The following is a 27,773-nucleotide window of genomic DNA, read 5'->3' as shown; positions in this document are numbered from 1 at the left end:
TAAGAAAATGTTCTGGAAAGAGGTAAAGAGAGTTAGGCAGGATGTTAAAGGAGTTAGTCAGAGAGTGAAAGATAAAAATGGTTTATTGATAGTGAAGAAGGGAGAAAAAGTGTGCAGATGGGGAAAACACTTTAAGGAATTGTTGAACATAAAGGATGAAAGCAATGCAAGTATAAGTGGCTGGGGAATGGCTGGGAACAGGAGGGATGTGAGAAGAGAGGAAGATATTAGTAGGATGGAAGTTGAGGAAGCAATGAATCAACATGGGGAAAGCCCCAGGAACTGATGGAGTGTGTGGTGAAGTGCTGAAGCATGAGGGAGATATGGTGGTAGAATGAATGTGGAAGATGTGCAGACAGGCCTGTGAGGAAGGTAGAGTCCCAGAGGCTTGGAAGTCAGGTACTGTTTAATTATTCCCCTATATAAAGGAAAAGAGGAAAAAGAAGTGTGTGGTAATCATAGAGGCATTTGTCTTCTTGGTGTAATGGGAAAAGCATATGGTAGGATACTTATTGTGTCATCATCATCATCATCCGGACCTCCTTTCCCACCCAAGGGCAGGGTGAGGAGTAGCAATGTCCAGACAGCCCAAAATTGCCCAATCCAACGGGCCATGCTTCCATTCACTCATCATTCAAACCCCCGGAATCCTGGCTCTATCGGATACGCCAAAAACATTCACCACGTTCTATAGTTTCACATAATCGTATCCGACAGTATTGAGACAGTAAGGAAATAACAGAGGAATTAGTTGGTGAAGAACAGATGTTTTAGGAAAGGAAAAGGCTGTGCAGATCAGATATACATTCTTAGGTCTTTAATGGAAAAGTTTCTGGAGAAGGGAAAGAAGTGGTATGTGGCCTTCATGGATTTGGAGAAAGCATATTGTAGGTGGGGGTGCACACCATCCACGCACTCGATGTAGTGCTGATCTCGGGTGTCTGCCCTTTCCTCTCCTACCTTATTTACTTCCTTCTTCTTTCTTTACATCATTCATTCCTCATCCTTCTGCCAACAGGTGACTTTACACTCCCTCTTCTGCTTTCTCTCCTTCATTCTTTCCTCTTCCTTCTGCCCATGGGTGACTCTACACTGAGTGACAAGCCAAATGGTTTCCTGTACACCAGGAAACCATTTACTATGTTGGGTGGTAACCAAATTATGGTGCCTGGTGGTTTAGTGAGTAATTACGGTGCTCCAGTCGGATTGAGTGGGTGAAGGTTTATATCCAAGGGGTGGTTGAGGTTTATTGCTCATGTTATGCCACTCAAGGATGAGTGAGGCTGGTCACTCTCATCTTAAATGTCAGGACCAATTTGCCTAGCCCCGGGCTCCTAAGCTTCTCATGGGTCAATGTAGGATTGGATGATGGACGGATGGATATGACACGGTGGATAGACAAGGAATATGGAAAGTATTAAGAATATACAGAGTAAATGGGAAGTTGCTGAATGCCGCAAAGAATATGTATGAGGGTGCTAAGGCTGCAGTGCGTAGGGACAGTGAACTGAGTTAATTTTTCCATCTGAATGTTGGATTGAACAGGGATGTGTCATGTCTCCATGGTTGTTCAATCTGTATACGGATGGGGTTATAAAAGAGATACAATGTAGGGCAGTGGATGCTGAAGCGGCCCTAATGAGAGAAGGCAGTGTCTGGAGGCTCCCTGTACTGTACTGTTGTTTGCAGATGATACTGTGTTGTTAAGTGAAGACAAAGGGGAGCTACAAGGCTTGGTGAAAGAGTTTGGGAGAGTGTGTAAGAAACAGAATCTGAAGGCAAATGTAGGGAAGGGTGAAGTCATGGTCTTCGAGAGAAATGGAGTCACTGAATGTACAGTGAGGTCGAAGGAGGAGGATATAGAAAAAGTGAGTGTGTTTAAGTACTTGGGTAGTTTGATGAGTAAGAATGAAAGTAAAGAGGGTGAAAGTGCTTGAAAGGGTACAACATGGAAGAAAGGTTGTTGGTTCTTTGAAAGCAGTGATAAGAAACAGGGAAGTGAGCATGGACGTAAAAATATCGCTGCATGACAGTATTGTGATACCAGTTCTAAAGTATGACAATGAAGCTTCAACCTTGTTGGAGGGACACAAGTCAAGAGTGAGAGCAGTGGAAATGAGTTATCTGAGAGAAGCATGTGGAGTTACAGGAAGAGACACTGACAAATGAGGAATTGAAGAGGCTTTGTGGTGTGAATGTGGATGTGACAGAAAGTGTTATGAGTAATACACTGAGGTGTTCTGGCCATACGGAGAACTGTGAGTGAGATACTGATGAGGAGAGTGTACGTAAGTGAGGTGGAGGGGGGGAGAAGAAAGGGGAGGCCAAGGATGAGTTGGAGGGATGGAGTGGAGAGGTATTTGAGAGAGAGAACTGTGAGCTGGGAGTAGCGCTGTGAAATGACGGAGGAAAGGCCGACATGGAAGCAATTTGTTTGCGGCCACCCTTTATGGGATCAAGGCATCTGGTAATAGACAGATGGACATTATGTGGGAGGCCATCTGATACATATAAAGGCGATAAAGCCAAGTGGCCCATACTCAGCAACTCCTGCCTAGGATCTGATGACTACAAAAACAAGATATGGAAACAAGTTATTCACGAAACTGAACCTTCCCGAGGGCTTAAGGAGTGTATACCCTGCAAACATTGATGTACTGGTGTACAGTATTCTCTGCATACTAGCCCCAGATATAAAGCAAGTGTTGTATTACTCTACATTCATATTGATACATTATGTACAATAATGAAACTACAAGTAAAGAACAGCTGACCTGTAGTATGGCAAGAGGAAAGGAAGACATCTGGGTGGAACCGTAGATGGCATATGCAAGGGAAGTGTCCGATTCATCCAGGAATTCTGAGGGTCAAGGATCATAATTACTTCTCTCTTATAACAGTTTGCTGCTTCATATAAACTCTGTCTTATTTGCAAAATCCAGGAGTGCTGATTATTCTTCAATGTTCGAGAATTAAAACCGAGCATAAACCTTTGATGTTATGAAACACAAAATCCTTAAAGTGAAAAAAATGACAATTACAAAGTTACATCATCATAATTCCAACCCTTATTTCCAATAAAATACAGGCTGAGGATCCAGAAACTGATTCCTTCTGGCTCCTTTCTAATTAAAATCCAACAATATAAAATGTGAATACTGTACATCAATTTTAAGATATAAAGGGAATAATACAAGATGTCATACTTCAGAGTATATGTCTGTATACAGCACCTTAATTCATTTAATACTACAGCACCTTTATTCAACGTCAGAGTATATGTCTGTATGTACAGTTGTGGCCAGGTTTTCCTTCCCACCCTTGTATCTCTAACCTGTAACTAAGGCACTGTCACACACAATTTCAGAACATAATGTCGACATAATATGACTGCACAGCATCTGCTAGCAGCCAGTACTGCATACATTTATGGAATGTGTACAACAATGTCATACCTACAGGCTTGATATAGCAGGGTGGGAAGGAATACCTGGCCACAATTGTACCTTTATTGATTTCGTATAGTGCATGAACATACCAGTAATTGGGTTCAATTTAGACCAATAAGCACCATTTTCTTTTTTCCCCAGTCTTTGCTAATGTAACTATATGCACAGATACACAACAAACCTTCAATCACATATGTCTTGAGATCAATTTCATAGAACTTTTCAGCACCAACTATAAGGGAGGCCTGTGTGAAATGTAAGCAGGTACATGGTTCTTGAGTACCATACTGTCGCACCACAATCAGCTGCTCCTCACTCTCCTTCCACACCAGGATGCTGCAACATTATAGCTGCTATTACAAAATATAGGGACAGCACACAGGCAACTTAGTTTATATCAACCCATCCTCCTTTTCCTACATCAAGGAAGATATATTGTCATCATCATCATCCCCCAGACCATTTTTCACCTAAGAATGGGGTTAGGGTCACAACAACAGTATTTGGTGCAATTAATGCCAGGTGCTTTTTTCTGGTAGGTGGGGGCACCCATCATCCACCCACTTAGTGTAGTGATACCCTGTTTTGGGGGTAGCTCTACACTAAGTGGCAGGCGAAATGATTTCCTGTAAACCAAGAAAGCATTTACAACGCTGAGTGGTAACCTTATAACCAACCAACACGTGTTCCCGATGTGACAACAAGTGGGTTGGCGGAGGGTTAGTGCCCCTCCCCAGAAAACAGCTACCTAAAAATACGAGCAAGAAGCCTCAGACCAGGACTGACCAAAAGTTGACGACTAAGGACCGAACAAAGGATTTAGTACGGATAGTGACATGGAATGTAAGGGGTACACATGATGAGGTCCAGGTGCTTGGGGGTGCGAAAGTGGATGTATGTGGATTAACTGAAACTATATGGAGAGGTGAGAGTGTGAGAGAATGGCAGTAAGGATGGGGTATATGTGTAGGAGTAGGTGAGAATGAGAGGGCAAATGAAGGAGTGTGTATTGTTGTGAGTAACAGATGGAAGGAGGAAATAAGAGAGTATTGATCAGTTGGCTCAAGGATTGTGTGGGTAAAAGTGAAAGTTGGACTACAAACGTGGGCGATTGTGTGCGTGTATGCACCAACGCAAGATCATGACAGTGAGAGAAGAGTTCTGGACAAATTTGGAAGCTTGCTTGGAAAAGTTTGAAAGGAATGAGAGTGTTTTTGGTTGGAGATATGAATGGAAAAGTAGGGAATGTGGAGGTGGATGAAGTAGTTGGTGAGTGGGGTGTGCTTGCAGAGGTGGATGAGAATGGCAGTGCTTTAGTGGACATTTGCACCGGGAGGGGGTTGGTGACAGCTAATACCCTCTTCAGGCACAAAATGATCTACAGGTATATGTGGCGAGTGATGAGAAGGGTGGATGGTGAACTGAATGAACAGAAGGTAACGACTGATTATGTGTGTGTGGATGAAAGGATGAGGTGTGTAATGGATGCAAAAGCTTATAGAGGTTGGGGGAATGGACTTTCGGAGCACCACTTGGTGGTGGTCAGAATGAAAGTCCAAACAAAATGGAGAAATAGAAGAAGGAAATGACAACAGGAAAGAGTTCTTACAAGGAGAGTAGAAAAGTTACAAGAGGATGGAAAAAAGGCAGAATATAAGAGGGAAGTGGAGGAGCGATTAGGTAAATATAGATTGAAGCAGATGGGGGATGTGGAAGGTGTGTGCAAGATATTTGCAGAAGAAATCTGTGCAGCATGTGAGGTGGTGTGTGGGGTGAAGAGAAGACAATAGGGGATGCAGGGAACAGCATAGTGGACTAAAGAGATGAGAGAGGCTGTGGCACAAAAGAAGAAAGCATATAGTGAATGGATGAGAAACAGGGGCGTCTTCTGGAAAGAGGTAAAGAGAGTTAGACAGGGTGCCAAAGAAGTTAGTTGGGGAGTGAAAGATAAAAATGGTATTTTACTAGTGGAGAAGGGAGAAAAAGTGAGCAGATGGAGAGAACACTAACCGCGGGCATTGTTTTGCCTCGACTGGCCTCTCCCGAGGGGGTTCCAGCCAAAATGTAAACAAACTTTAAACCTTTATAACTCTGCACAGAATAAATCTAGAGCGAAAAATAAGGTACCATTAGAAAGTACTAACCTTCAGTTTTGTAATGATGTAGGTTTCATGATTTCGTTGACTATCACTGGATGGGCAAAGCCATTAGAAGTGAGCGATCTAAAATCACTATTTTTCGCTCACACACCATTACCTTTGCTCACACACCATTACCAAATGCCAACCTCATTCTGGTAATAATACTATAAACATATATGAACACTGCACATACGATAAACACCCACTCTGTGTTCAATGAGGCAGGTAAAAGGCACTGTAATTGCCCGCACTTCACTGCCACATCAGCGGTGTTGTAATCACTATTTTTCGCTCAAACACCATTACCAAATGCCAACCTCATTCTGATAATAATACTATAAACATATATGAACACTGCACATACGATAAACATCCACTCTGTGTTCACTGAGGCAGGTAAAAGGCACTGTAATTGCTCGCACTTCACTGCCACATCAGCAGTGTTGTCACTCACACAGCTGGACAGATACTGATGCGTGTTTGGTCAGGGGTGGGGTGGGGGGCCCAGGGGGTGGGAGGAGGGGGTCGGCTGGAGTGAAAGAACTTAATAGCTACTCTCCTTTGAAACAACTGGCGCACGGAAAAAACGTGCGGTATTCAAAATATTCACAAACATTCGAGAATGACACCCGCGGTTTGGTCCAGTTTTTGCAATGTCATTCTGGGATGACACCCGCGGTTAAAGGGTTAAGGAACTGTTGAACACAGAGAATGAAAGTAATGCAAGTATAAGGAGGAATGTGAGAAGAGAGAAAGAAATCAGTAGGATGGAAGTTGTGGAAGCAATGAAGAAAGTTAAAATGGGGAATCCCCCTGGAATTGATGAAATGTGCGGTGAAATGCTGAAGCATATGGGAGAGATAGTAATTGAATGGATGTGGCAGATGTGCAGATTGGCCTGGGAGGAAGGTAGAGTCCCGGAGGATTGGAAGTCAGGTATAATTATTCCCCTGTACAAAGGAAAAGGAGAAAAAGAAGTGTTTGGTACTCATAGGGGCATTTGCCTTCTTAGTGTAACAGGAAATATATATGGCAGAATACTTACTGACAGAGTTAGGGAAATAACAGAGGAATTAGTTGGAGAAGAACAGGGAGGCTTTAGGAAGGGAAGAGGTTGAGTAGATCAGATATTGATGCTTAGATCCTTAGTGGAAAAGTTTCTGGAGAAGGGAAAGAAGTTGTATGCAGCCTTCATGGATTTGGAGAAAGCGTATGACAGGGTGGATAGATGTGGATTGTGGAAAGTATTATGAATATATGGAGTAGACGGCAAGTTGCTGAAGGCTGTGAAGAGTATGTATTGTGGTGCTAAGGCTGCAATGAGTGTGGATAGTGAACTGAGTGAATTTTTCGATTTGAAGGTTGGATTGAAACAAGGATGTGCCATGTCTCCATGGCTGTTCAATCTGTATATGGATGGGGTTATAAAAGAGATACAGGGTAGGGCAGTGGATACTAGAGTGGCCCTAGTGAGATAGGGTAATGTTTGGAAACTCCCTGTACTGTTGTTTGCAGATGGTACTGTGTTGTTAAGTGATGATTAAGGGGAGCTGCAAGGCTTGGTGGATGAGTTTGGGAGAGCATGTACGAAACGGAATCTAAAGGTGAATGTAGGGAAGAGTAAAGTGATGGTCTTCGAGAAAAGTGAAGTCAGTGAATGTACAGTGAGACTGGATGGGGAGGAAATGGAGAATGCGAGTGCAATTAAGTACTTGGGTTGTGTGATGAGTAAGGATGGAAGTTTAGAGGGTGAAGTGCATGAAAGAGTGCGGCAGGGAAGAAAGGTTGCTGGTTTCTTGAAAGCAATGATGAGAAACAGGGAAGTGAGCATGGAAGTGAAAAAACTAGTACATGACAGTATTGCGATATCAATCCTAACATGTGGTAGTGAAGCTTGGACCTTGTTGGAGGGAGAGAAGTCAAGAGTGAGAGCAGAGGAATGAGTTATCATAAGAGAAACATGTGGATTCACATGGAGAGACAGACTGACAAATGAGGAAGTGAAGGAGTGTTGTGGTGTGGATGCGATAGGAAGCGTTAGGAGAAACACATTAAGGTGGTTTGGCCATGTGGAGAGAATGGAGAGTGAGAGACTGACAAGGAGAGTATATGTGAGTGAGGTGGAGGTGAGGAGATGGAGGGGGAGGCCAAAGATGAGATGGAGGGATGGAGTAGAGAGGTATATGAGGGAGGGGGGTGTGAGCTGGGGTCAGGGTAGTGAAATGGCGGGGGACAGAGCAACATGGAGGCAATTTGTTTGTGGCCAGCCCTTATGAGATTAAGGCGTCTGGCAATACACGGAGAGATAGATACTTTTAATCAGTTAAGAGTGAGTATAGGAGTAAAATGCGATTCTAATTAGCATCAGATAATTTCGTTTAGCTGAGAATGAGTCATACAGGTCTCCCTCGCTATCCGACTGGGTTACATTCCTGAATATGCAATCATATAGCGAGCAATCGTATATTGAACTTAAAGGTTTAATGGGAATAATAGGGATGCGTTCCTAGACTCATATTTATGTCCCCTTAAACTGTAGTGTACCACATATTTTATAAATAAAAGATGGTTAATGTGCTGCACTTTAATGATAACAATGGCTAAGCTATGAAAAACTCACATCCAACTTAGAATTTGGAACATTATTCATAAACATCGTTTTCGTTTTTAAAGGCTCCAACATGTTTGCATGTGTCGGCCTTGGTCACCTAATGGCGGCTCTCCAAGCTGCACGATCCATTGCAGCCTCCCTTTTCAGACCCTTAACCCTGAGGTCACACTTAATGATCTCGTCCCATGTCTTTCTCGGTCTACCCCTCATAACCCCACTCCCAATATTAACATTTCTCATCTTCCTCACCCAACTATCATCCCCCATCCTCTCCACATGTCCAAACCATCTCAATCTACCTCTCCTCATCACAACACCAATACACTCCAGTCCCATCCTACCTCTCAACTCTTCCATCGTAAACCCAGCCCCTCCAGGCCTTGGACGCAGGGACGCACTGCACATCCACCTAATCATTGTCATTTCTGTACGTCTGAGCCGGTGAATATCTTCCTCCTTCACTGCCCAGGTCTCACTACCATACAGCATCACACTTCTAACACATGTTGCATACAAAGACCCCCCAGCACGTAGGGACAGTCCTCTCAATGTCAGAAGAGGCAAGAGCTCCCTGAACTTCTTCCAACTACTTCTCACCTTAGCCACAGAGCTAGCTCCAGCCCCACCTCCAGCACACAACATGTCTCCCAAATAATAAAACTCCTCCACATACTCAAGAGACCCACCAGCAAGTTCAATCCTCTCACGTCTGACAATCTCCACCTGCTCACCCCAACACGCCGTACACATAAAATCAGCATTATCTCGCAGTCCACCTCCGACACGACTACAATGACTTATAAAACTTACATGTCACACAAACTCGTCCCAGCACCGTAAACACTCACTCCTAACTCCCTCTCCACCCAGAACACTTAACCCCTTAACCGCGGGGCGTCACTTTCGTGACGCTTGGGAGCAAGGGATCATACCGCGGGGCGTCGCTTTTGTGATTCTGTGTTATTTTGAATTCACCCGGGCTTTCAAGTGGGGGCTTGTATCATCTATCAGTACTGACAATGTCCAACACTAGTCAGCACTCCTAATCTCATCTGTACTCCCATCCATTGTTGACAATTTAGCCATTTCTCCCCGTTCTTGACTCCCCTCCCTACCCCCCCTCCATTACCCTATCCTCTCGCCTGCCCGGCCATGCTACGCTAAGTAAATCTTCCCTGGAATTTTTCACTGATTTCATCCATTGAAATAAGCCCTATGTCGTATTCTTATACCAAATAATATATACAAGAAAGAAATCAGGTAAGTGAGAGTGCCATACACCTGGAATTGGCTAATTATCACCTGACAACACCTCACGTGCACTCGTTCGCTAATTTTCGCTGTTTTTTTCCCCTTGAAATATGCCGTATAATCTATTTTCATAACAAATATACATGTAAGGAGAGAAGGGAGAAGCCTAAGTGATATTTACATTCACCTGGAACTACCTAATTTATAATGTATTGTCTAGATTTCCTGCCAATCATATCAGTGCTACACAAAGCTGTTTCAAGATTTAACATTGGTAGCTCTGATTATATATCTCCTAAGTAGGCCTCTAATCTATTTTCGTAATAAATATACATGTAAGAAGGGAAGGGAGAAGCCTAAATGATATTTACATTCACCTGGAACTACCAAATTTATAATGTATTCTCTAGATTTCCTGCCAATCATATCAGTGCTAGACTTAGCTGTTTCAAGAAGTAATATTGGTAACTCTGAATAACCCCTAAAGCAGGCCTCTAGGCTGCCTGGCCTGGCCCCTGCGTTAGCAGTGTAGTGTCATCTTCCGAAGTGAGAGGACGTATGTTTCATCTTGCTGACTTCAAGGCCTTTTTTTCACCCCCATGCAAATGGCTCTGTGACCTTTACCCCCTACTAAACCTCGTGTGGAAAGAGGTAAAGGGCTGACAATTGATAAAAGAGTGACTACGATCTTTCTATTGAGTAAAACAGTGCAAGTGGAATTGTAAATAATGTGTAAACAGCAAGTGAAAGTAATGAATGTAAATATACGTGAACAATGGAAAATAGTTTTATAAGTTATTTCAAGTGACAGTGCACAACACAGTGTAAATAAAATAGAAATGTAAATAACGTAAATAAAATAGAGAACGTAAATAGAAATGTAAATGAGTAGTATTATAAGAATACGAGTATATACCCTAGGAGTAATGAAAGTGAAAGTTTCACTCTAGCATGTCTGAATGCTATGAGTTATGAGAGTGAAGATGAAAGTGACATTCACTCTCAATGCCAGCATACAGGACAATAAAGTGAATGCTACGTATTTTACTGAAAGAAATTGAATCCCTACAGTGACAATAAACTAATACTACTGAGGGAAACTTATGGATAAAGACTGTAGATATATATAAGTGTTATATAGTAATAGAAATATAAAGTGTGAGGGGTTTTATGAATAATAAATGACAGACTACCATGAGCGAACTAGTGCCAGTGCGACAATCAGATGCGCTCGTAATTTCCATTGCTTTCACAGTGTTTTTTTTTTTGAGTATGGATCCCAAACTACTTGAAAATTGTAGAATAGTGTTTATAGTGTTTGTATCTGGCTGTGGTAATCATATTACGGGTTGTCGGGAAGTGTAAAGTGGAGACTTCGTTACCCTACTTCAGAGGTCTCCACAAGTCCTACGGTAACCGATGAAGGCTCAACAATCATTCCAGGAGAAAGCTGAAGGTATGTGCCATAAGCATATGTAATTTTATTATTCTAGGACTAATAACTGATTTTTGGCAAATATTTTTTGAGAGTCTGTCGGAGCCCAAATAACCCCGCGGCACACGCAAGTTATTGGTAAACAAGCCCGCGGTGTAGGGGTTAATCGACGTAAGGTTTGATAAGGGAAGGGACAAATAAAAGATGTCTTATGTGCTGAACTTTAATGATAACAATGGCAAAGCTATGAAAAACACACATCCAACTTAGAATTTGGAACATTTTTATAAACACTGACTTATAAAACTTATGTGTCACACAAACTCGTCCTGGCACCGTAAACCCTCACTCCTCGCTCCCTCTTCACCCAAAACATTTAACAATCGATGGAAGGTTTGACAAGGGAGGATGGGCTTGATGGTGGTGAAGAGCTGGCAGGGACAGTAGGGGTGGATGTTGCAGAGGTTGATTGATTGATTGATTGAAAATAATTACAATCTGGCGGCGCAACTGCCAGGGTCATATGCCGCCGGATGACAAAGTAGAAGGCACGGCAAATAAAAAGTGTCTATTCAAAATATAGTTAATATCTGTTAGTAGGAATAAAACACTAAAAATAATAAAAGAATAATTTATAAAATAATTGCTTATAAAAGTGGAAGGAGGCCCGCCTCCTGAAGAAAACTAAAAACATCAGTAAAATCGTTAGAGGCCTCACCAAGCATCGAGGATAAACAGTAGGCACCATCTGCTCCCCCATGCCTATGAAGGAACCTCTGACGCAGGCCCCCCAGACTCGGACACTCGACCAGCAAGTGACGGACAGTAAGGGGAACGAGGCAGTCAACACAGTACGGTTGAGTTTCACCACACATGAGGAACCCATGTGTAAGCCGAGAATGCCCAATGCGAAGCCTAGCAAGAGCCACCTCCAGTCGCCGAGACATAGAGGGAAGAACCCTTGGCACAACCACTCTCTGAAAGATTTCTTTTAGTTTATTTTGAGACACACCATCCCAGTGTCTCTGCCAACATGTACGAATTGCATACCACAAGTAAGGTGTTACATCAGAAACAGGTAGTGAGCAGTCTGCTGGGGGCTGTTGAGAAGACGCAGCTTTAGCTAAAGTATCTGCCCTCTCATTGCCCACCACACCAACATGTGCAGGAACCCAACAGAAGTCTACACGGCGGCCAAGAAGAAAAAGCCACTCTAAAATTGATAAAACCAATGGATGGGATGCATTAAAAGACTCCAGTGCAGACAAAGCACTACGTGAGTCACTATAAATCACAAAAACGGATTGGCGGAGAGTAAAAATGATTTTAAGAGCATACAAAATTGCAGTCAGTTCTGCTGTATACACTGAAGTAACGCCAGGAAGGCTACCGCCCCCACTAAAGGAAGGGAAGACAACACCAAATCCTACTCCAGTATCAGTCTTAGACCCGTCAGTATAGACGGGGACAGAACCCTCATGAATGGAGGTATGTTCTAAAAAGAGAGAGAGGGACACCTGAGAGGGAAGCGAGCCCTTTTTTCCAACAACGGACATACAGAATGTCACGCGAGGGAGTAGCCAAGAACCCACCCTTGGGATCCGATGTGGACAAATTGCCAGTCTCGGGAAAGAGAGGGCTAGCATAACAGACCGGACCCTGTAACCAAATGGCTTTGGGAAATTGGGACGGGTCTCAAAAACAGAAGATCGGGAATCCTGTGAGACAATGGCACAAGAAATTGAGTCTGGAATGCTGTGAAGACGATACCAACACCTCATCATTAGCAACTGGCGCCGCAAGTCCAAGGGGAGTACACCAGCATCTACCAACAAACTTGGAATTGGGGATGATTTGAATGCCCCGGTTGCCAGACGAACACCAGCATGATGCACAGAATTTAACAACCGGAGGCGGGCACCTGTTGCAGAGGAGTAGACCTCACACCCATATTCAACTTTAGGAAGAATAAGAGACCTATGCAAGAGGAGGAGGGTCTGACGGTCAGCACCCCAAGAGGTATGAGCTAAAACCCTCAAAAGACTCAAAGCTTTAAGACAAGCCACCTTAACAGAACGAATATGAGGAACCCAGGTTAATCTTCTATCAAACAGAAGACCCAGAAACCGCGTCTCTTCCACACAGGATATTCTGCTACCATAGAGATACAAGTCAGGGTCTGGGTGAAACCCTCGAAGACGACAAAAATGTATAGCCACTGTCTTTGCTGCAGAAAAATGGAAACCGCATGCTTCTGCCCAGTCAGAAATTCTATTGAGAGCCAGCTGCAACTTCCTCTCTATCAGAGACATTCTAGACGCAGTGAAGGAAATCGAGAGGTCATCAACATATAGTGATCCTCGTACACCATCAGGAAGTACACTGATGACGCAGTTAATGGCTACAGCAAACAGAGTAACACTAAGGATACTCCCCTGTGGTACTCCATCTTCTAGTGCTCGGGCATTAGAAAGCACTCCTCCCACTCGCACCCTTAAAATTCGGTTAGATAAAAACTGTTGAATAAAAACAGGTAAGTGCCCACGAAGACCAAACTCATGAAGAGAGAGTAAAATACCATGACGCCATGCAGTGTCATATGCCTTTTCCAGATCAAAGAAGACCGTGACCTGGTGTTGGTTAGTGGAAAAAGCCTCACAGACAGAAGATTCCAAGGACAGTAATGCATCAGAGGTAGATCGCATTTTTCGAAAACCATACTGGGCAGGGGATAAGAAGTCACCTCTCTCTAAAAACCACACAAGCCTAACATTGACCATCTTTTCCAAAACTTTACATATACAAGACGTCAAAGAAATAGGCCGATAATTCGTCGCCTGTAGGTGATCCTTACCTGGTTTGGGGATGGGGATAACTACAGCAACACCCGAACAAGCCGGAAACTCCCCAGAACACCAGATCTTATTAAACAGTGAAAGCAAAAACAACAGGGACTCATCAGACAGGTGGCGTAAAAAGGCATAAAGAATATCATCAAAACCAGGAGAGGAATCATGGCACTGCGACAGACCTGACTGAAGTTCAAAAATTGAAAATGGAACATTGTAAGGCTCTCCCCCGACAGAGGCAAAACTGAGACCACGAGATTCTAGGCGCCGACGGCGGCAAGCCAAAGGTGTATCTGCATCCTTCTTTGACACACTGGCAAAATGGTCAGCAAGCAATTCTGCAACAGCAAATGGATCAGCCACAGTTCCACCTGGTGCAGATAAAACAGGAGGGGATGGAACAGTAAATTTACCTGAAATTTTCTTTACCCGGTTCCACACCTGGGTGATGGAAGCCCTCGAATTGATGGAGGAAACATAACCCTTCCAGGACGAATGCCTAGCCTCCTTTAAGACCCGCCTCATATGAGCTCGTGCCCTCTGATACGCCACCAAATACTGAGGATCCCCACGGTGACGACGAAGTCGTGAGAAGGCGATTCGTTTGGCTCTCACTGCGGAACTACACTCCGAGTTCCACCAAGGAACTGGACGTTTAGGAAACTGACCCTTTGTTTTTGGAATAGATAATAGGGCTGCTGAGTGCAGCATGGTATTGAAATATGACACAGCCTCCGTAAGACAGCCAAACTCATTGACAGAAAGGGAAGTGGAACTTAATTCCCTGAAATATGGCCAGTCAGCCTTATCCAGAAATTAGCGAGGAAGACGTGGCTGAGGTCCACCTGCACTAGCAGTTACGAGTAACGGAAAATGGTCGCTGCCATACAGGTCTGGCAACACATCCCAGTTAAAATCTAAAAGAGCATCAGCTGAACATAAGGACAAATCAATGGCAGTAAAAGTTCCTGTCTGGCTATGGAAATAAGTCATTATATTGGAGTTTAAAATGCCTAACTCCTCATCTTCCACTAAAGAGGCCAGCATAACACCCCGAGGGTTGGCCTCACTGTTTCCCCATAGTGGATGGTGACCATTCATATCGCCTAGTAACAGAAAGGGAGAAGGAAGGCCATGAATAAGGCGTTCCAGATCCGCCCTTTCAACAGTTGCACTAGGAGGTAGATAAAGACTGCAAACTGTATAATGCCGACATAAAAACATCCGGACAGCAACTGCCTGCAAGGGACTGGAAATATCCAGATGACTACATGGAATATCCTGGCGAAGGAAGATAGCAGCACCTCCATGACGACCTTGGCCCAGCACAGGATCAGAATAAAAAGCATTGTAGCCAGAAGGACCAGCAGGAGCAGTATCACCAACCATGGTCTCCCGGATACACATGCATAGCGGAGTAAATTGAGAAACTAGATGACACAGTTCCTCATAGTTAGCACGTAAACCCCGACAATTCCACTGGATGATAGAACCCATAGTGGAAGGGAAAATGATTAAGTGCATGACTGTACACCTCCTGACATGCGAGCGGGCTTGGAATGATGCTTAGGAAGGCCCTTGGTAAGAGACTGTCCAGCACCAGGAACCCGCGCTTTATGTCGAACATCCGTAGGCAAACGTGAGGACGTGGAAGAGGAAAGTTTTACAACACTCTTCCTTTGAGGTGGAATAACATTCGGTTTGGATAGATGCTTGGAGGCCGCCTTGGGTAATGTGGGACGGCCAGTGCTACCATTTGAAGCTCCAGAAGTGGAAACAGAGTTGACAGGATTAGAACCCTGCAAGGTTGACATTGTACTTTTCAGAACGGACGCATCAGCAGTCTGTCCAACACCATCCCCAGGTGGGGACCTGACTACAGGTGAACCACCAGCAGCAGCTTCCATTTGGCTAGACCTCTCAGCCTCTGAGGCAGAGGGAACAGTAGAGAGGTTGATACAAGGTTCGACAACAGAAACCTTAGGTGGCCGGCTTTCAGGCTCTGAGGACTCTGACGAATTACGATGACGTTTGCCAGATACAGAAGAAGCCTCATTCATACTGGACAAGGGGGGATGAGTCTCGTCAGTGTGTACATCTGCCACCACCACAGAAAAACGCGAACCGTCAGCCACTGAGGTGGAGGCAGAGACAGTTGGAGCAGTGGGTGGATGAGCATCAGTCACACACTTATCAGTAATTCCAGGGTTAACAACATCCGTCAAATCAGTAGTTGGGGAAGTGGTCACTGTAAAGGGTCGTGGCAACTTCTGGGACACAGAACGACGTACAGGTGCCCCAGAAAGGACAGAAGCATAAGTAACTCCAGGCCGAAAGAAGAGAGTCTGGGCCCTCCTCTTTGCTTCTGGAAAGGAAACCTTCTCACGTGCACGAATGCTCAAAACTTCCTTTTCAAGGCAGTAGCGAGAACAGTTTTTGGAAAATACAACATGAGGACCCCCACAGTGATAGCATTTAAGGGGTCCTGGACAATCACTGGTATGACTCATATCGCCACAGGAAACACAAACACCAGGAAGGCCAGCCAGTGCACGTCGGCAAAATTTACTAACATGCCCATACCCCTGACAGTGAAAACAACGCTTTGGGTTTGGAACATAAGGCTTCACAGGCAGAGAGAGCCAGGCAAGTTTCACGGAAGCAGGCAACATCAAGCGGTCAACGGTCAGAAACAGCGTCGGAGTCGGGGTCAGAACACCATCGATATTCTTCTGTACCCGGTCAACCTTTATAACACCATAAGAGCGTAGTTCTTCTAACAACTGTGACTCAGGGTACCGCAGGAGGTCTCGAGAGTAAATAGCCCCCTTACTTTGGTTGAAGGTGCCATGGGGTACACAGGACATACTATTGCCAGCTATGGAGGTCAAATTCCGGAGACGGGAGCTTTCTGCTGGAGAGGACACCTCAATAAGTAGGCTACCATCCCCCTGGGTTGAGATCGCCGGTTCACGGCCACAAGCAGAAACAATGGCTCGGTGTAGTTCAAAAATATCTATATCCAGCACGGAACCACCAGCAGAGGGTTTCAGTACTAGATACTTATTGAAGGTCTCAGGCTCACTCTCTTCCGGATTGAACCCCGGAGCCAAACCAACCCGACGTGACCTCCTCCTATTCCCAGTTGAACGCTGGGTCAGAGGAGGATAGTCCTTTGGGGCTAACGTGGCAATCGAAGAGGTTGCTTCCGCAGAATTACCAGGGACAGATGATGTGTCGTCAACAGTATTTTTAGGTAAATTATCCATTAATGTACAACAGAAACTTCATTCCCCCACCCCTCCACCCACCATGGAGCCCAACAAAGGGAGGTCATATCCCAGGGATAACACCACTGGCGACCCCAGAGGTGGCAGGAGAGTATACGCGGGTAACCACCAGGGGGCCTGGGCAAGGGTGACTCCAGGACGATAGGAGCCACCAGGCCCCCCAGTGCCCACTTGACCCTAGCCAACGCATGACCAGCCGATTGACCTCGTCGGGCCCAACCAGGCCACCCGTCTAGCCAGAATAAGGGACCAAAGAGGTGTATTGCTAGCTGCAGGGCGCATCGTGCAGGATCGCTCAACCTCCAGGACTCCCGTCTCCCAGCATTACGGGACGCCACGCACGGCAAACACGTGGGGAGGCAAGAGTCCCGCCCTAGATGGCAAAAGGGCAGGGAATAACATCACCAGCAGGCCTCCTCCACCAGTGATGTAGGGGGTGCTTCGTCCACGTGACTGACATATGCCGAACCCTACAAAGGTAGGCATGCCTCCAAGGTAGGTGGCACCACCAACCACGCTTCAAGCCCCGCCACCACGTCAAGGTGACCCCCCCTCAGCGGGGGGATGTTGCAGAGGAAGAGGTGGGTGAGTTAGAGGTTGAAGGTTTGGCTACACGTTGGAAGAAGCCAGCAATTGTGGTGGACTTAGCAGAGGTGGATGGCTCAGCAGGGGCAGAGGTGGATGGCTCAGCAGGGACAGAGGTAGATGAGTAACCATTTGTAATATGTAGTATGTAAATAATGCAGGTAAGTGTATTGTAAGTGTGTTCTAAGTAGGGCACCATGACCATAAATCTCTTACTAAGGTCTGGCCTGATTCAAATTTTGCTGATGCTCTCAGTTTATAGGAGTGCACCGGCTCCATAGCCAGTTGGAAACAGCGTGGGGATGAGTGAGGGTGGAGGTTAAACAGTGGTGCTCAAGGCCTGATTTACACACCCCGTTTTGGTTCTGACGGGCAGTCCGCCTGCTTGACGCCGTCAAAATGTTGTGTATTCACATGATGCGTTCCTATTCGTTCAGCATCGTCATTCAGTGTGTGCTCATTGTTGCATGAGGATCATGGCCGGTCGGTCTCTAAGGACTTTGGTGGCAATTGCTTTACTATTAGAAGATGAGGAGGAAGAAAAAGTTTGTGGAAAGAGGAAAAGGTTATGGGTACACCAGTTACTGAAAAAGAGAAAGTTCGAGGGAGAAGTCTGATCCCTGTATAAAGAACTGGCAGATGTTGATGTAAAATTTTTCAATAGTCCTGCTGGAGCAGTACCCTGGGAGTGATATAGCATATCTTGTATTAAGGCAAGAAAAACAGTGAATTTTACCTGCAAAGATTATGAGTTATAATTTCATGTATAATAAACTATTGACACTCACCTGGTTTGTTTACTTCCTCACCAATTGCTTTCAATATCTTATCTTTAAGCAGATTATCACTGTACTTCTTGGTAGCCATATCAAATAACTCTTAATAAGAATGCACAAGTTCGATCAGCCTTTCGTTCATGATGCCAAATAATGAACTGTATGTGTTATGTACATGGACAAGGCAGTAACAGCGAGTCATGGAATGCACGGGTACGCTATGTATCCTCCTTCACATGAGCCATCACCAATCCCTCATTTCGGTGTCAAGTCGCTAGCTAGCCGGCCAGGATTTCTCAAGAAGATATCCGTGACGTGTCGGTCGGCTGACAGACAGGTGCCGCTGTCAGCTTGATGGGTCATGTGAACTGTTACATTGGAATGCATGTAAGAAATCTCGACGGCATCTAGCCGCCAGACTGCGTGTCAGAACCAAAATGGGTCGTGTAAATCGGCCTTAATACATTATCAGAAAACCACTCCCGGACTTTGAATTCACCTACAACTGACATCTAGGGAGTTTAACATGAGTCAGAGGTCAACGAGCTGGCTGAACTTTTGAAGAAGCTGTTGATTGTGGTTTGTTTTGCCAGCTTTTTCTTCGACTCACAGATTTCTTTGTACACTTTGAGGGCTTGGGAAATACCATGGGCAGCTGTCCCACTCCTGGCTGGGTTAGGGTCCCGTTCCTTGAGAAGGTCAATGATGTGTTTGATGCCACTGAACACCTCACAGAGTGTCTTCAAGTCAAGGCCTCGTTGTGGCTCCTTCTCCTCATGGTTGTCTTCAGTGAAGGCCCTCTCCAGCTCCAGCTGCATAAGGTCCTCTTTCGACAGTGGCTGATCACGAGACTCCGGCATCTCCTGAATGTCTGCTTCATCCACCTTATTAAACCCAGCCTGGTGTGAGAGCCTCACAATGTCCCTGCGAACTGCAAACATGTCGGTAAACCCAGGGAAGTCAATGACACATTCCTCTCAGGGCTTCTTCCAACATGCATTCATTGTCTTCTCTGTGACTTCCTTCCAGGACTCGTCAATGTTCTCAATGGCCTTCTTAATATTATATTTCCCCCAGAATTCTTTGATAGTGGGACTGTCAGAGGTGTCAGTGCCTTCCACAAGTTGTTTCATGGTGCGACGTTGGTAAAAAGCCTTAAAAGCAGCAATCACACCTTGGTCCATCGGCTGAATAAAGGCTGTAGTGTTTGGGGGCAGGAACATCACTTTTATATTATCAACCTAACCTAACTTAACCTAACCATGTTTTGGGGGTGGCTAGAGGCATGGTCTAGAATCAGCAAGAAACGGTTTGCAAGACTGTTTTCTGCTGCATAGTCACGAAGCCTTAGGGACAAATAGCTACATACATAGCTCTGGATGAGTAAAGTCGTCATCCACCCCATTTTGTTGGCCATCCAAAACACAGGGAGGTAATCTTTAATGATTTCCTTAAGGGCCCTGGGGTTCTCAGAGTGCTAAATTAACATCGGCTTCAGTTTCAGATCCCCAGCTGCATTGCCCCCCAGCAGCAGGGTTAGGCGATCCTTTGAAGCCTTAAAACCAGGTGCTGTCTTCCCTTCCTTTGCAATGAATGTCATTGATGACATTTTTTTCCAATATAAGCCAGTCTCATCAAAGTTAATTACCTGTTTGGCTGAATATCCATCTTCCTTTATCCTCTTCTGGAGCACAGGCTTGAAGGCATCAGCAGCAGGCTGGTCTGAACCAGCTGCCTCTCCAGTCAACTTAACGTTATGTAGGATGGCCCGGTTCTTAAATCGATTGAACCAGCCCTTACTAGCATTAAATGTTGTGCCCTCTTTGATGGTGTAGTCCTTCTTCAGGAGGTCATCCCAAATGGATAAGGCCTTGGTTGTCACGAGGGAGGTTGATAGGGGCAAGCTGCCCCGAGTTTGATTGTCAATCCAAATTTTTAGAAGCTGCTCCATTTCATCTATTATAGACTCTCGTTGCCGCGTCGTCGTCTTGGCCATACGAGTGGAGCTCGTTTCACCGGCCTTCTTAATGTTGGCAGCATTCTTAATCACTGTTGATACCGTAGACTGGGTCAGACCAAGGGCATGAGCAATGGAGTTTACTCCTTCACCTCCCTCATGGCGCCTAATGATGTTGAGCTTGGACTCCAAATTTAAGCTCTCCCTGGCTCTCTTAGGCTTGAGATCGGAGGCACTAGAGTTTGCAGGCTGCTTAGAAGACATCACGGAAGTTGTACTTGAGGTTAGGTGAGAAATAATAGTGAAAATCATGTCACTAATGCACAAGAATACAAAGCAAGTGAATCAAATGGGAGTGCGGAAAAGACTAGGCTGAGCTTTGATGGGTGGCCGCACCATCATCCTTGGTGCAGTGATCGCAATTCCAAACAAATGCCTATCGACTTGCGCTGAGGAACACTGGACCAACCGCGCTCGTGCGATCGTAAGTGTGAGCCAAAGCAATCATATAACGAACCAAGGGTACTAAAGAAGATCGATCGTATATGTGAAATATCGTACAGAGAGTGCATCAGATAGCGAGGGATTACGGTACATGTACAGTACAAGAAAGTTAAAATGTTTCTGAGGCTGGGAAGAAGCTAGATTCTGGTTTCTACTTATGTATCCTTCATTTTTACATCTTTCACTTTTCTTTTGTTCTCTGCTAAGAATTTCTCTCCATATGATGACCAAAAAAATGTCTTCCAACTTTTATCTTTGCACATCACTCATGTTCTCTAAACTATTCATCCTTTGCCAATTTGTTTCCTATGGAGCTAGGAAGCTTACTCTATTAGCTTTTCTCCTAACTTACTTTCACAATCACTTTAAAACAGATATGTACAACCCTCCACCTATCCATACACTTTCATCCCCAACCTGTCAAACTCTCCAATGCAAAAAAGATAAATGACATTTTCTGTCTTCCATGTACACAACAGATGAACCCTTTAGGGGCCTTCTTCAGTCTACACTTCCCCCTTGCTTGTAACCTTCCATAATTCAAACACAATATACAGTATTAAGGCATACATATTAAGATAAACACATCTCAATTTGGCCATTATCAAAGTTTCTTTGAAAGGGATAAATTTCACACGTCTCAAGCTCTTGGTTCCTTCATTCTACATTAATAATACAGTTACAACAACAATTTTCAGGCACCCATGGTTCCAGAGCCTTGCCAGATGAACTGTTTTGCCAGAATAACCTAGGCCACATGTCACACATGATAATTCAACAGGGACCACTGGAGGTCCCGTATAATAATTCAACAATACACCTATGACCCACACTATCCTTCAGTGTAATCATACTCATCTTCCAATTTAAGTTCTTTATGGAACAACCGAGCCTGGTTCATTATCAAGCTACTTGACAAGTCTACTTCATCTGCCACTATCAAAACCATTCCATCATCACTTGATCCTGCTCAGTACTCTTACCATCTTTCACAATTTTTCCAGTGTTCATTTGCTTCACTGAATCACTGTCTGCATAGAATTTCAGTACTTTTTCCCTTTGCTTCTTTATATAATAAGCAGTTGAACCAATACCATATGTATCACACAACTTCCACAAGGGAACACAACGTTCCAGTTCTTCAACAGTTCTACTTTATCCGTTTTCAGCTGATAGATGGCAGGTGAGGGATGCTAAAGTTGTAAGGAGCGAAGAGTTTGTAAAGAAATACAAATAAATGATATGTGACATGGTGATTAAGGAGCAGGTGGATAAGAAGAGGATCTATGCACCCATGAGGAAAACATGGAAATTGAAAAACCACGCAGTTAGGGAGGCCTACTATAACAAGATGAGTCAAATCGTGGCTGAACAGGGAGCTGTTAACAGAATTGTTCATAAACAGTACAGAGTTCTCAAAAAACAATCTCCTGAGAGTTACTGATTGTGTGTTTGGATGGACAAAGAACCCTCCAAGACATAAGGTAACATGCTGCTGGGATGAGAGTAGAAGCTGCAGTTAAGGAGAAAAAAAAAGCTTTTCCAGGAATGAGAAAGGGGTAGTTACAGGGAGAAATACTTAGCTGCCCAGCATATGGCTAGAAAGGGCAAAATCTGAGTCCAATAAAAGTCTCTGAGTGTCAGAGATTTTTACTGGATAACATAAATAACACTGAAAGAAAGAATATGGTACCGGGTATTTAAGATGGCAAATCAGATGAGAAAGGGAAACACAGATATCCTAGGTAAACAGTGTGCAAAAAGCTGAGGGAAAGGTAGTGGTGGACAATGAGGATATTAAAGACACATGGAGAGAGCATTCACACTAGTTACTGAACAAAGAGTTTGGCTGGAACAGGGAAGGTTTGTCAGTGGATCCAGTGTTTAGCCTTTGGGCTTTGCTGATGTTGCTATTGAGACCTGGGCAACAGACAGGATGCAGCTGGGAAAGATGGCAGGTGTGTCCGGATCGACTGTTGAAATGCTGAAGGCCTCAGGAGACTTAGGAGTGGGTTTAGTTACTGAGTGATAAATACAATTATACATGAGTGTGCTGTCTACAGATATATATGACTGTGCTGTCCCAGATTATTGGCTGAAGAGTGTGATGGTAAATGTATACAAGGGGAAGTGTCATGCCTTGGAAAGAGAAAATTAAGGTATATAGACATAAAACTTTTTGACCAGATAATGAAGGTCATTCAGAGAGTCCTACAGGACATGATTAGAGAAACAGTGAATACTGATGAGATGCAGTTTGGGTTTATGCCAGACAAAGGGACTATTGATGCCATATTCACTATCCACCAGCTTATGAAAAAATATCTATCTATATATCTATTGCCAGACGCCTCAATACGATTCGGGGTGGCCACAAACAAATCGCCTCCACGTCACCCTGTCACCCGCCATTTCACTGCCCTGCTCTCAACTCACATCCCCCTCTCTCATATACTTCTCCACCCCATCCCTCCATCTCATCCTCGGTCTCTCTTCGTCAGTCTTTCACCCTCCATCCTCTACACATGGCCAAACCACCTCAGTGTATTCCTCCTAACGCTTCCTATCACATCCACATCCACACCACAATGCTCCTTTATATCCTCATTTGTCAGTCTGTCTCTCCATGTGACTTCACAGGCTCCACTTAAATAACTCATTTCCACTGCTCTCACTCTTGCCTTGTGTCCTTCCAACAACATCCAAGCTTCACTTCCATACGTTAGAGCTGGTATCACAATACTGTCATGTGGTAACTTTTTCACTTCCATGCTTCTTATCACTGCTTTCAAGGAACCAGCAACCTTTCTTCCCTGCTGTACCCTTTCAAGTGCTTCACCCTCCAAACATCCATCCTTACTCATCACACTACCCAAGTACTTAAACGTACTCACATTTTCCAATTCCTCACCATCCAACCTCACTGTACATTCACTGACTTCACCGCTCTCAAAGACCATCACTTTACTCTTCCCTACATTCACTTTTAGATTCCGTTTCTTACACACTCAAACTCATCCACCAAGCCTTGCAGCTCCCCTTCGTCTTCACTCAACAACACAGTATCATCTGCAAACAACAGTACAGGGAGTTTCAAAACACTACCCTCTCTCACCAGGGCCACTCCAACATCCACTACCTTACCTTGTACCTCTTTTAGTACCCCATCCATGTACAGATTGAGCAACCATGGAGACATGACACATCCCTGTTTTAACCCAACCTTCAAAGAGAAAAATTCACTCAGTTCACCATCCGCATGCACTACAGTCTTAGCACCATCATACATACTCTTCACAGCATTCAACAACGTCCCATCTACTCCATATATTCTTAATACTTTCCACAATCCTTGTCTATCCACCCTGTCATATGCTTTCTCCAAATCCATGAAAGCTGCATACATCTTCTTTCCCTTCTCTAGAAACTTTTCCACTAAAGATCTAAGAATGAATATCTGATCTACACAACCTCTTCCCTTCCTAAAGCCTCCCTGTTCTTCTCCAACTAATTCCTCTGTTCTTTCTCTAACTCTGTCAATAAGTATCCTACCATACACTTTTCCTATTATACTAAGAAGACAAATGCCCCTATGATTACCACACACTTCTTTTTCCCCTTTTCCTTTGTACAAGGGAATAATTATACCTGACTTCCAATCCTCCGGGACTCTACCTTCCTCCCAGGCCAATCTGCACATCTTCCACATCCATTCTACTACTATCTCTCCCCCATGCTTCAGCATTTCACCTAACACTCCATCAATTCCTGGGGCTTTCCCCAATTTAACTTTCTTCATTGCTTCCACAACTTCTATCCTACTGATTTCTTCCTGTCTTCTCACCTCCCTCTTTCTCCCAGCCATTCCCCAGCCAATTATACTCGCATAACTTCCATCCTCTATGTTCAACAAATCCTTGAAGTGTTCTCTTCATCTGCTCACTTTTTCTCCCTTCTCCACTAATAATCTGCCATTTTTATCATTCACTCCCCTGCTAACTTCACTTCCACCCTGTCTTACTCTCTTCACCTCTTTCCAGAACATTTTCTTAAAGTCCCTCCACTTTACACTCAAATTCCTTCCAAAGTCCTCATCCACTCTCTTCTTACTCTCTCTTACTAATCTTTTCACCTCTCTCTTCCTTTCTACATATAACTTTCTCTTCCGCCTCTCAACTTCTTCCACGCCCCAATTTCTCATCCATTCATTGTATGCTTTCCTCTTTTGTACCATGCCTGTCTCACCTCTTCATTCCACCACACTGTTCCTTGCACCCCCTTCCATCTTCTCTTCATCCCGCACACCACATCACATGCTGCACATACTTCTTCTATGAATATCCTGCACACACCCACCACGTCCCCCATCTGCTCCAATTCACATTTGCCCAATCGTTCCTCCACTTCTCTCTTATATTCTGATGTACTTTGTTTTTCTTGATTTGGAGAAAAATTTTCACAGAGTCCATAGGCAGGTGGTCAGGTGAGTGATGAAAAAGCTTGTATCCAGGAGTGGCTAGTTAGAGTGGTTATGGCTATGTATGTGGGCACTCGTACTCAAGTGAGAGTGAATTTGGATTTGCGAGGTGAGTTTTTTGTGAATGTTGGCTTGCATCGGGGTTAGTCTTGAGCCCCTTGTTTTCTGTTACAGTGCCTGAAAATCTCTCACGTGACTTCAGAAATGGATTCCCATGAGAGATATTGTACAGTGTTGATAGCAGTGAATGGAAGGGAGGCTGAGGAGAAATTTAGGAAGTGGAGTGGCAGAATGGGGAACAAAGGCTTGAGAGAAAATGTGGATAAAACAAAGTGATGATACCCAGGGCTGATGGTGGTACTGCCAAAGCAGAGGGAGAGTGGCCATATGGAGCTTGCCAGAAGGATGTGGGAAGTAACTCCATCTTGTGCAGTATTTATGATAAGTGGAAGCATAAAGGTTGTAGTGGTATTAGAGGTTGACTGCAAGATAATGCTGATTTCATGTGTGCAGTGCACCAAGGAAAGCATGTAGAAACTGTCAGGTGCAAAAAGATTGATCTTCCTGATGTTTCTTGATTGGACAAGATTTGCTATAATGGGGGATATGTTATGTACTGGAAGTGAGGCTGGAGCTAGGGTAAGGATTGGTTGGAGAAAGTTCAGGAAGCTGTTGCCTCTCCTGACATTTAAAAGGTTCTCTCTCCATACTATGAGATTTTTGTATGTGGCATGAGTTTGAAGTGTAATACTGTATGTTAGCAAGACCTGGGCAGAACAGGATGAGGATATTCATAGGCTCAAATGTACAGAAATGACAATGATTAGATGGATGTGTAGTTCATCCTTGAATGCAAGGCCTGGGGGACTAGCTTTATGATCAAAGAGCTGAATGGAAAGATAGGACTGGAGAGTATTGGAGTCGTGATGAGGAGGAGCAGATTGAGATGGTTTCGGCATGTGGAGAGGATGGAGGATGACAACTGGGTGCACATAGTGAGAAGTGTGAATGTCGAGGGTAAGGCTGCAAGAGGCAGATCAAATTAGACCTGGAACATGGTCGAGGAGTATGACCTCAGGGATAATGGACTGAATAGGGAGGCTGCCAGTGACTGAGCAGCGTGGAGTTGCCATTAGGTGACCAATGCCAAAGTATGCAAGCATGTCAGAGCCTTTATAAACAATACAATACGACATGATACCAGTATATTTAATACATCATTTAATCCTGTGTTGCTTCATGAGGGGCGTAGAAGCCTGGAGCTAGGCAAGTTGGTCCTGATATTTAAGATAAGAGTGACCAGCCTCACTCATCCCTGAGTGACATTACGTGGGCAATAACTGCCACCACCCCTCGGATATAAACCTACACAGGCTCAATCCGACTACAGTGCCCACCATCCGCCCCTCTCCTGGTGATGACTCTATGAGCTGCTTGGAACCACTGTCTGACTCATTTCTTCATTTCTGCAGTTTTCCTGGCCTTTCCTCTAACTTTCTCTCTGCTGCACACCACCTCTCCTCCTCTAAACCTCACCTTCTCTTCATTACCGAGACTCAGCTGTCTGAGGCAACTGACAGCAAACCCTTTTCTGTATCCTCCTACTTTCTCTATACTCATTTCAAAGCCAAAGGAGGCTGTTGTGTATAAGTACGCAACGACCTATCTTTCTCTCGTGTTCCTGAACTTGATTCTTCTGAATTCTCTATTCTCTGGCTTCGGCTCTCCTCTCATCCTTTGAGTATCGCTGTTTACTTATCTCCTAATTCTGCTATCAAAAATTCTTCAACTATCTTACTTCTACGATGGATCATATTCTATCCATTTCTCCTTTCTCTGAAATCTCCATTCTAGGGGATTTCAATGTTCACCATCACCTTCAGCTCTCCTCTCCTTGCAGTGATCCACCTGGCGAACAAGCCTACATCTTTTCTATCCTTAATGACCTAGAGCAGCTTGTACAGCACCCCACCCGTATCACTCATCGCCTTGGAAAAAGTTCCCACATACTTGACTTCTTCCTTACAATTAATCCTTCTGCTTACACTGTTAATCTTTTCTCTCCATTGGGTTCCTCCAATCATAACCTTATCATCTTAACCTGTCCTATCGCTTCGGTACGGCCTGTGGACCCTCCAAAGAAAAGTCGTCTGTGGCACTTTGGAACTGCGGATTGGGAGGCCCTCAGGTAGTACTTCTTTGATTTTCCCTGGAATGATTATTGCTTCCATGACCAGGAGCCATCTGAGTGTGCCTTGCACATTATGGACGTTATTCTCTCGGGCATGAAAGCATTCATTCCTTTCTCATATCCTTTGACTAATGCAAGAAAGCCTTGGATTAATCACGCTTGTTCTAATGCTGTCCACAACAAGGAGAGGGCCTATAAAAGGTACAGGGGCCAACCCACCCCTGAAGCACATCTTGTTTATGTTTCTGCCTGGAATC

General features: G+C 44.4%; 1 protein-coding gene across 1 annotated transcript in view; it reads right to left on the bottom strand.

Moving 5' to 3' along the window:
• The window catches only part of sti (citron rho-interacting kinase sticky), a 421,549-nt gene that overhangs the window by 46,415 nt on the left and 347,361 nt on the right, over positions 1-27,773 (bottom strand). The window contains exons 33-34 of the mRNA XM_080286239.1: positions 3,631-3,785; positions 2,775-2,860 (exon numbers count right to left, since the gene is read on the bottom strand). Of these exons, the coding sequence (XP_080142365.1) occupies positions 2,775-2,860; positions 3,631-3,785 (241 nt within the window). The remainder of the gene's footprint in view (positions 1-2,774; positions 2,861-3,630; positions 3,786-27,773) is intronic.

This window comes from Coenobita brevimanus, chromosome 110 (assembly GCF_032717465.1).
Source record: "Coenobita brevimanus isolate Jiangsu-jjx chromosome 110, ASM3271746v2, whole genome shotgun sequence".
NCBI classification, from domain to species: Eukaryota; Metazoa; Arthropoda; class Malacostraca; order Decapoda; family Coenobitidae; genus Coenobita; species Coenobita brevimanus.
This window is presented reverse-complemented; position numbering and strand designations above follow the sequence as displayed.